The sequence below is a fragment of the Prionailurus bengalensis genome, chromosome D1 (assembly GCF_016509475.1).
Source record: "Prionailurus bengalensis isolate Pbe53 chromosome D1, Fcat_Pben_1.1_paternal_pri, whole genome shotgun sequence".
NCBI classification, from domain to species: Eukaryota; Metazoa; Chordata; class Mammalia; order Carnivora; family Felidae; genus Prionailurus; species Prionailurus bengalensis.
The window spans coordinates 115,687,286-115,696,981 of NC_057346.1; the positions used below are offsets into that span (position 1 = coordinate 115,687,286).

The window sequence follows — 9,696 nt, forward strand, 5'->3', positions numbered from 1 at the left end:
GCCACCTCTCACATGCTAGTTCCAAGCAAGGACACATGTGTGCACCCTGCCCACATGCCCCTCTAGATTTGCACTCTGAAGCCCTTGCTTGCACCCTGCCTTCCCGCTCCAAAGCACAAGCAGGAACATACATGAAATGTACACTTCTGCCTTGTGCCAGAAGGGTGGAGCTGGGCTGGGAGCCACCTTGGCTGTGTCCAGCCCAGGCCAGCCCTCTCCCCTGCCATCAGGCCTACACACAAACACAGCACCAGAGGAGACTTGGGAAGGTGGGTGTGTTAGTGTCCTGGTCCTACCCTAAGCAGTGACCACAGACTGGGTAGCTTAACCAGCAGTTTATTTTCTCACAGTCCTGGAAATCACGAGTCCAAATTCTGAGGCAGCTGCACTCCCTTGGAAATCTGTAGGGGGAATCCTTTCTGCCTTTTCCGGGTTTTGGTGCTCCGGGCTTGGCTTGTAGCCAAAGCCCAAACAGGACGGGCACGGCCACCGATGGCCCTGCGCACCGCTCTGTGTCCCTTCTGGACTCAGACTCCGAGCCTTCCAAGGCGACGGGTCCCGCCAGAGGGACCCAGAGCCCCCACCCACCAGCCAGAGTGCTCCGCAGTGGCCTTGGGCAGTACAGGCCTGCACGTGCGTCCCGAGGGCGTGGCCGGGCTACATCACCCCAACTCTGCCTCTGTCTTTACATGGCTTTCCTTCCTGTGTATCTGTATCTCTCCTCTCATCTATCTCATAAGTCCATTTGGCATTGGATTTAGGGCCCACCCAGGTAAACCAGGATTTTTTTTTAAGGAATTTATTAAACAATCATCATCGTCATTTTTTTAATTAAAAAAAAAATTTTTTTTAAGACAGAGCATGAGCAAGGGGGGGGGGGGCGCGCAGAGAGAGAGTGAGACACAGAATCGGAAGCAGGCTCCAGGCTCTGAGCTGTCAGCACAGAGCCCGACACAGGGCTCGAACTCACAAACTGTGAGATCATGACCTGAGCCGAAGTCGGACGTTTAACAGACTGAGCCACCCAGGCGCCCCAGAATGATTTTTATCGCAAGAGCTTTAGCTCAATTACAGCTGCACAGACCCTTTTTCTCAGTAAGGTAACATTCACAGTGTCTAGGCATTAGGATACAGACATCTTCTTGTGGGGACACTATTCAACCACTACACAGGGTGATAAGAGTTGCATTTGGAAGCAGTAGGACTGGAGGGCACAGCTAGGGGTCGTACCAATAAAGGCAAGACAGGAACTCAGAGTCACCCTGACTTCTGGCTTTTCCTTGTCCCTGAGTCCCAGACTTCTTTCCTTCAAACCTCTGCCCTGTCCTGAAGGTGTGGGCCTCCTCAATGATCCTGCAGATTCCTAGGGGTTCCTTCAAGACTACATGATCCAGACTTTGCTACCCTTCCACTTCTGACCCCCGATAGAGCTGAGCCAGCTCCTTGCTCCTCTGTATTCTTTCCCCACCCACACCCACAGCATGTACTTGAATTTCTATCCCCAGGCTTCAGGCTCCTGATGTCCCAGGCAGGGCAGATGCCTTCCTGGCACCTCAGCACTTAGCCAATCAGGCAATTTTTTTTTAAGGCTTATTTATTTATTTATTTATTTATTTATTTTGAGAGAGAGAACGAGTGGAGTAGGGGCAGAGAGAGAGGGAGAATCCCAAGCAGGCTCTGCGCTGTCAGCACAGAGCCCAATGTGGGGCTCGATCCCACAAATCGTAAGATCATGACCTGAGCCAGATGCTCAACCAACTGAGCCACCCAGGCACCCCTGGCAGTGGTTTTGAAGGAAGAAATGAAGTGATCTGATGATGGGAAGTGTGCAGTTCGGACGTCCAGGTTTTGTGACAGGTGATGGGCTCCAGCCCAGGCACATGTGGGATGTGGAAAAAGGAACTAAGAACAGGTGGTGAGTTAGAGGGCAGGAGGGCCACAGGAGAGCCACTAGGGGACCACGATGGCTCAGGCTGAGGGGGCACAGCCCCTGGGTGAAGGACCAGAATGGCACCGAAGAGAAAAGAGTTCCTCTGAAGCTGCCTGGAGCCAGGTGAGTAGAGTCCTCCAGGGAGGGAGGGCCTGGGTGTGAGGCAGGTGCGGGAGACATGGACTGATTGGAGTGAGGTGAGGGAAAGTGGCCCCCTCTGGCTTACTTTGGAGGACTGCTGTGTCAGGAACAAAAAGGGAGCAAGCATCTCTCTACCCCATCAGGGATCCAGATGGCCCGTGATTCCGCCGCAGGGATCCCCTGGCCATGGAGGCATGGAGCTGAGTATGAAGGGAAGGGGACCAGGGCCACCTTGGGACACCACCCAGGAGTCAGTAACTTCAGATTTTAAACAGTCCATTCTCATGATTTATACTTTCTCAAAGCCCAAACAGGACGGGCACGGCCACCGATGGCCCTGCGCACCGCTCTGTGTCCCCTCCGGACTCAGACTCCGAGCCTTCCAAGGCGACGGGTCCCGCCGGAGGGACCCGGAGCCCCCCACCCGCCAGCCAGAGCGCTCCGCAGTGGCCTTGGGCAGCGCGGGCCGCACGTGCGTCCCGAGGGCGCGGCCGGGCTACGTGCGCCGGGGCCCCGCGCGTTCCCGGGAGCAGGCGGCCCACCGCGAGGGCGGGGGAGCGCCTCGGGCCGTACCACCCGCCCCGGCCGGCGGGGGAGCCGCCCCGCACGGCTGCAGCTCGGCGCCCGCAGGCCCCGCCCGGCAGGTGGCGGCCCCGCCCCGAGGCCGACGTGCGGAAAGGAACGCGCCGGCCGCGCCCGCGAGGGGCCGCGCGGCGGTGGGCGTGGCGTCCCGCCCACACCTCGCGCCCACTGGCTGCGGCGCAGTAGGGCGGGACCTGCCCGGCGGGCCATTGGCTGCGAGACCCTCATATTTGCATACGGGCCGGCGCGGGGCGCGGGCCGGGCGCCCCGCGCGGTGCGGGAGGGGGAGTCGGGGCCCAGCGGCGGCCGCCGAATTCGGGCAGAGAGCTGGCGACGGTCCTGCGTCGGGGTTGCAGGTGACGCGCGAGGGGTCCCAGACTGGCGGGCTCGGGCCGGGCTGGTGCGGTGGGACGAGGACGCACAAGTTGGAGGAGAAGGGGGGTCGGGGGTGGGGGACGGCCCCCTCAGTCCACCCGGCGGTCCCTCCAGGCGCAGGGCAGCCACTGCCCACCGCACACTGCGCTGCTCCGGACCCACTGTGCGTGTGACAGCGGCTGATCTGTCCCTGGGCAGCGCGACCGCCCCGGCCCCTCTGTGACCCTGATCCATCGGGCAGGGGACAGCCACACCAGGTGGGAGGGTGAGCACCAAGGCGAGCAGAGGCCAGGGCGCCCCTGTGGACCAGGTCTGCGTATCTGCGCTCAGCAGGGGGGTGGGGGGGAAAGGGGAAACATCTTTGGACTTCCCTGCCCTCCGTATGAGGGGGCTCAGGTGGGCCAGATGCGCCCTAGGAGGGAACTTTCTTTTCCTTGTGTGTTTCAGGTGCCAGGATGTGCAGAGTTACCGGGACGGTCTTCTGAACGTTGCCAAGCTGAGGGCAGCCTTGGGCAGGCAACGGGTGTTGTGGTCAGACCTTTGGCACTCAGTACTGGAGCCCCTACTACTGGCCTCTTGAGGGCCACCTCTGGGAACTTTCTTAAGGAAGATGGTGCCAGATTTGGCTTTTCTGTGCATTTCTGCCTCTTAAACAAGGCCGCTAAAAGAGTTGGGATGCGGAGGACCTGCTTGTGGTGACCAGCAATATGCCCCTCCCGGAGGTTGGGGTACCTGGCAGAGCCCCCAGCCCATCTTCCAGGCCTGCTTTCTCTGCCGTGGGTTCTCAGTCCGCTGTGAAAACCTGCTGGTTGTGGGGCATGCCCAGAGCAGTCTGCTGGCATGCAGGTGCCAGGACACTTCCCGCAGGCCTGGTGTCCTCTCCCAGACAGTGCAGACAGTGGGGGTTGACAGCTGGAACTGGGTCTGTGATTGCCAGAACAGCTTGAGGGAGAGGCGGGATTAGTTGAGGACTGGCATGGAGTTGGGCTCACTTTTGGAGGGACCCTGTCCTAAAGGTCACTGTAGTGTACCGAGTGTCACACCCAGCAGGTCTAGTAGGGCCACGTTCTGCAGGTGACAGGGAGGCGTGCATAGCCTTGGGGTTGAGAACCAGTGGAGCTGATTGGCTGCCACAGGGCAATGACTTGCTGTGGGTGACCCTTCAGTGAGCCCTGGTGTTCTCAGCCAACCCAAAAGGCCACTTTTGCATTGGGGGGGGGGGAGCAAGAACCCTGAGGTCAGGAGGGGCTCCAGTGCCAGCCCCCAACACAGCCTGGCCCTCCAGAGACTCGTGATGACGGCTGCCTGTGTACTCACACCAGGCTTGCCTGGGGAGCTGGCCTGGCCTGGACCTGCCCTGCCATGGACTGATGTGTGTGTTTGTGTGTGTGGGAGCTGGGCCTCTTCTTACCTCAACAGAACTCACATCATTGTTTTCAAAGTACAGTTTAAAGCTCAAAAGTAAACTTCAGCAACTCCAAGGTTTGCTTAGTGATTTGAAGCACTTCTGGCAACTTCTTGGGGACGTGGGATTTTGTCCTCCTGGAACACCTAGAGGAAGAAGGTTCTGTCCCTTTCCCCACCCTAGAGCACAGGTGCTACCTGAGGACCCCTCCAAGGTTCAAAAGAGGGCTCATCAGCTTCCTCAACCAGCAGCAGACCAGGGACAGGTCCCTGGAAACGGCTTCTGAACAGGTGTTCCCTGAAAACAGATGCAGGAGCCTGGCGGAGGGGTGGGGTGGGGTGAGCTCTGTGAGCACCAGGCCTACGTCCTTTGGTTGGTGGGAGAGCAGATAACCCTGGGAGGGCGTGGCCTCGTCTCCAGATGGCACCTGGCTTTGCCCTCTGCTGGCCAGTGCACTCAGCTTGGGAGATGACCCTGTGTTGGGGCTCAGGACAGGCCCCCTGGGGCACACCTAGCCCTTCTGCACACAGGTAGGGCTGCGGGCGGGGAGAGCAGACCCCTGGAGCCTGGTGCTGATTGCCCGTGGCCCCAGCCCTCTCACCCAGGACACAGCACGGTCAGCATTTGCATTCCAGACTATATCCCACGTGCCTGTTCGCTTAGCCCTGTCTGGAATGGGCTGCTGTGAGGTGGGCAGTGAGCTCAGGTGGGAGCTGGGTTAGGGCTGGGGGCTTTAGAGTGAGGAGCCCCCTGCTGCTGCCTGGCCTGGCCATTCACTCCCTATCCTGTTCCACCTTGGGCAGGAAGTGCCCAGTCCTAGTTGCCCCCCCCACCCCACCCCAAGCTGTGCTCTCAAGGTGGCATTGCCTCTTGGTGGCTTCCTTGCTCCTGGTACTCAGGACTTCATGTCCCCCGTGGTCGGCCCCAAAGGAAGTGGGGAACACCAGGCCCAGCTCAGGGGCCACTCCAGAAGGCTCTGTCCCACAGTTGCCAACCCCCAAACTCAGCACAAAGACCCCCATCATCTAGGATGCCCCCCTCTCCTGTTCCCCATGCCTGTGGCTGCACTGAGCACCTGGGTTCTGACCACCACAAAGAGCTCCAGTCTCAGCCACTGTGCTCAGAGGTGTGACTGCAGGACCAGGACCGGGACTGTGGCCTGGACGTCACTCTGCCCTAATTTGGAGGCCGCAGGCACACAGCTGAGGCTTCGCATCCAGCTGGGAAGCAGGGGGGCCCTTGGGAAGGCTGGGCAGCCACACCCTCATGGGGCCTACAAAGCTCCTCTGGGCAGGGCTGCTGCTTCCTTGGTCCTGGCCGACCAGGAGTCTGGGGAGCTGCCCCCACAAGCTCTCAGTAAACCTGACAGGCAGGTCTGGCATGTCCTTAAGTCCCCATGTCCAGGAGCCACCCCAGATGGGGTGGCAGTTCCTGCTCCTGCTGAGGGTTAGGCCAGAAGAGGGGAACCAGGCAGACAAGAGGTCCACACGGGAACCCGGGCCGGGGCTGAGGCTGCTGCAAACAGTACAGTCGTACTGTCCGACTTTCAACCCCAGGCTTGCGCTGCCAAGGAGAGCCCCTGGGGGTGGGCGGGCAGAGCAGCCTGAAAGGTGAGGCCCCACAAATGCCCCCAGGCTTTAGGCCCAGCTGACCGCTGGCCCCTGGGAGACGCCCTGCTCAAGAGCCCCAGTTGCGGCCAGCCCCGGGTAGCTTGGGGATACTGCCCAGTGACCCCAGCCAGTCTCGGTTTCAGGCCCCACAGACGCTGTCCGGTGCAACCTTGGGACACACTCGAGCCATTTGGGGCAGTTTATTGAGGCTTTAGGGTCAGGGTAGGGGAGGCAGCATACCTGCGTGTGTGTGCACACGTGTGATGAAGGACACTTCCCACATGCAAGCACACACCCAGAGTTGAGCAGTGTCCACATATCATCTCCCATCCCCTACAAGGAGCCGTGGCCTTTGGGGCCTAGCGAATTCTGAGCCGGTCGTGCCCCCTGCTTCTCCAAGGGGCCGGCAGACTTGGCAAGGACTAGGGCAAGCACCCTCAGCCTCCCGCTGCCCCCCAGAGCAGAACCCCCTGGGCTCTGAGGCATTCTGTCTCAGGCCCAGGGCACCAGGCCTTCCCACTCCATGGGCAATAAACCCTCTGGGACCCCTGATGCTGCCGTTGTCCAAGTCGGGCCCCGCCTTGGCTGCCCAAGCTCATGTCATGGGAGCCCAGGGCTGGGCTGGCAGTGGATGTCCATTCTGGGGCAAGAGCTGCTACCTCCAGGAGTTCTGCCTCATGGGGACAACTGTGGGGAGGACACAGGCTGAGGGACTGAGGAGGCCACAGGAGAACCCTGACCCACCCAGAATGGGGGGGACAGACATACTCTCTGGGCTCAGGCTGGACACTAGAGCAGGACCGTGGGAGGTTCTGGTGAAAGGCTCTTCTCTGGCCAGAGGCAGAAGATCCTATGGGGAGAGCAGATCAGCTTAGGACTGGGCCAGGCCTCCCCTGCCACCCAGCCTCCCTCCAGGACGGCACTGACCTGTGTGCCAGGGGGGCCCCCATCTGGCTGCGGGGGTGGTGGCGGCGCAGCCCCCGTCTGCTGGATGAACTGCTGCAGGTTACACTGGCGGAGCTCCCGGTTCAGCTCCTCTAGTTCCTGGGCCTGGGCCTGGGGCACAGGGCACCCTCAGGAGACGGCCGCAGGGCTCCACGGCCTCGTGCTCCCCCTGGTCACACCCTGACACCCGCCCCCCAAGCTGCCCATGCTGGGGATGTCAGCAGGCGCTCGGGGCCCAGGGGGGCTTACCTGCAGAGCACGCTCGGCAGCCTCCAGAGCCCTGCTGACCAGGGCCAGGCTGCCCTGCACCTCCGCGCTCTGCCGCTCCTGGACGGCCAGGTCCTGGCGCAGGCGTTCGGTGGCAGATGCCGTGGGTGAGGGGGGCCCGGGAGCCTCTGAGGCCAGATGGAGTTCAGCCTCCAGGGCACGGGCCTGGGCATCCAGGGCCTGCAGCCGGGCGGCGTGCTCGGCAGTGGCGGCGCTCAGGGCTTGCAGGCGTGCCTGCCCCTCACGCTCCCGCACCTGCTCCCGCCTGAGCTCCTGCTCCCAGAAGGCCTCCTGACCCAGCTCCAGTGCGTTCCTCCGCACCCTTCGCTCCAGGCCCTGCAGGTCTGCACAGGAGCCTGGCATTGGTGCTACGGGGGCCACAGGCTCGGGCAGCGCAGGGATGGGGGCCAGCCCAGGGCACCCAAGGCTGAAGGTCAGTGCTTTGCGGGGCTCGTGGCCCAGGGCTGGCCGTGGCTTCGGGGGGAGGCTGGCCCGGACTGGGCAGCGTTCAGGAGGTGGGCAGCTGTCTGAGGAGGGCCTTCCTGCGAGGCTGGGCCCTGTCCGCCTCAGGACAAACTGGACATCACTGGCAAACTGTCCACAGGTGGCCTGGGCACCCACTGGACACTCCTGGGGCAGCAGCTGCCGTTCCTTCTCCCTGAGACGCTGCACGAGCACAAAGCGGCCCGTCTGGCCTGGGGTAGGAGGAGAGGGGTCAGCCTAGATCCCCCCCACCCTCCATCCACCTGGCTTGAGAAGTTGAGGGAGAGCAACAGGGATCAGCAACCAGCCCCACCCTCCTTGGGGGAAAGGGGCCATAGGAGCAGGCCCAGTCTCGGGTGCACCTGCTGGGCCATCCGTGCCGGAAAGGACTCACCTATTGCTTGGGCTAGCGCGATGACCACTTCCTGACAGGTGGTCTGCTCTGAGACCCCACAGACCACGCGCTGTATGCCATCCACCCACACCTTCAGCTCCATGGCTGCTAGCCCTGAGAGCATCCCTGTCCTGCACGGAGGGTGAGGGCCACAGAGTCAGGCCCAGCCTGGCTCTCCTCTCTTCCCCCAGAACTGGCTCAGGGTTACTGTCCCCCTGACGTCAGCCCCGCTCTCCTGTGCCCAGCCCCACCCGTAGGCCACACATTCTTGGGGTGGGAGTAGTGGAGACCCCCCCCCCACCCCCCGCAGGGGGAACCAGTCCGCCCTCAAGGGGCACTTTGAGGCTCCTCCACTGCCCAGCCTCCTCTCGCCTCACCCCAATCCCGGAACGAGGCGAATCATTAACCAGATCCAGGACTTCCTGCCTCCCCAGTCACCTGGCTCGAAGGGCACTGCCCCTCCCACGGGACGCCGTCCTCAGGCACCCAAGGGCGCCCTCACGAAAACACGGCTTCCCTCTGCCATGGGAACGCCCCCTCGCCCGAGACGCAGACCTCGGCCCTCCGGAGGCACGGAACCGCGCCTGGGCGGTCCCTGCCGGCGCGGGCAGCCCCCTTCCCGCTCCCCACAGCCGCCGCGCTTGCCGTCTCTGCGGCCGGGGCCGTTGCAGGTGCTGCGGGGCCCCCCACGGCCGCCCAGCCCGCGCCCCTCCGTCGGAGTTGCCGCCCGGGGCCGTGCCCCGCACTCGGGAGGATCCGGGGCCCTGCGCTTCTCACCTGGGCGCTCGCCGGCCTCCCGGACCTAGGCTCGAACTGGCTGCTTCCCGGCGGCCGGCGCCGTCGCCGCCGCAACCTGCCGCCTCCAGCGCGGCGGGCGAGCCCCGGCCCGCAGCTCCATTGGCCCGCAGCCCGAGCGCCCCGCCCCGAGCGCCCCCATTGGTTCCCACCATCGCCTCGTCCGCCCCGCGCCCACGCCCATTGGCTACCTCTCTGAGCCCCGCCCCTCCCATTGGCTCCCCGCCCGCCCCGCCCTCAGCGGCGCCCAGGTGTGGGCGGAGCTCGGCAGCGCGGAGGGGCGGGCCGAGCCTGGTCCACGCACGCCTGAGGACCGCGAACTACGCGGAAGCGCGTCCCTGGCCCCCGGGCGGCGCGTGGGACAGGTGTCTGGCTCCGCTCCCGGGCCGACCTCCTCAGAAACCTCCCAGTCTGATGAGTCTTTTGCCTAGAGAGGGAGCGCCGGCCTGGGACCCTGCAGCTTCTGCGCCGAGAGGGGCAGCGGGGTCCCCAAGGCCAGGGCCCCACCGACCTTGCTCCCTAAGGGCGCGTCGTCGGGGCGCACAGGGGTCGGGGAACCGTGAGCCCCCGCGGGAGGGAGGTGGAGCTGGCGGGCCACTGCAGCCAGGTTGGCAATCCTGGTGAGGGGAGAAGGCCGCCTTCAGGTTGCTGGGGACAAAACAAGACATAGACCCTGGGCTCTTTTCCCCCACCCCTGCCTGCCCCCAGTGGAGCTCGGTGCCCTCTCGAGTTGTGGACGCCCGCGGGCACACTCCAGCCTGGTAGGACC

At 63.4% G+C, this 9,696-nt stretch overlaps 1 protein-coding gene and 1 long non-coding RNA gene across 3 annotated transcripts; one reads left to right on the forward strand and one right to left on the reverse strand.

The window, feature by feature from the left end:
* Window positions 1–2,911: 2,911 nt before the first annotated feature.
* On the forward strand, window positions 2,912–4,509 carry LOC122484172. Its single transcript, XR_006297550.1, has 2 exons — window positions 2,912–3,009; window positions 3,476–4,509. It is a non-coding gene; the product is annotated as an uncharacterized LOC122484172 (long non-coding RNA).
* Window positions 4,510–6,228: 1,719 nt separating this feature from the next.
* On the reverse strand, window positions 6,229–9,036 carry RASSF7 (Ras association domain family member 7). 2 transcript variants are annotated; one of them, XM_043582144.1, is made up of 6 exons: window positions 8,910–9,036; window positions 8,133–8,263; window positions 7,238–7,950; window positions 6,971–7,099; window positions 6,812–6,893; window positions 6,229–6,730 (listed from the first exon to the last, which is right to left on the reverse strand). In XM_043582144.1, exons 2-6 carry the CDS (start codon window positions 8,254–8,256, stop codon window positions 6,699–6,701), a joined length of 1,080 nt encoding a protein of 359 aa, XP_043438079.1. In that variant the 5' UTR covers window positions 8,257–8,263; window positions 8,910–9,036; the 3' UTR covers window positions 6,229–6,698. The 2 variants fall into 2 exon arrangements, with proteins under 2 accessions (XP_043438079.1, XP_043438078.1); XM_043582143.1 differs by having other exon boundaries at window positions 6,229–6,893.
* Between the last annotated feature and the right edge of the window lie 660 nt (window positions 9,037–9,696).

Coding starts and splice junctions, on each gene's coding strand:
- RASSF7 (XM_043582143.1), bottom strand. CDS start 8,256: ATGCTCTCAGGGCTAGCAGCCATGGAGCTGAAGGTGTGGGTGGATGGC. Junction 7,100..7,237: donor CTGCCGAGCGTGCTCTGCAG/GTAAGCCCCCCT, acceptor CCTGTGCCCCAG/GCCCAGGCCCAGGAACTAGA. Junction 6,894..6,970: donor GGGGCCCCCCTGGCACACAG/GTCAGTGCCGTC, acceptor CTCTCCCCATAG/GATCTTCTGCCTCTGGCCAG.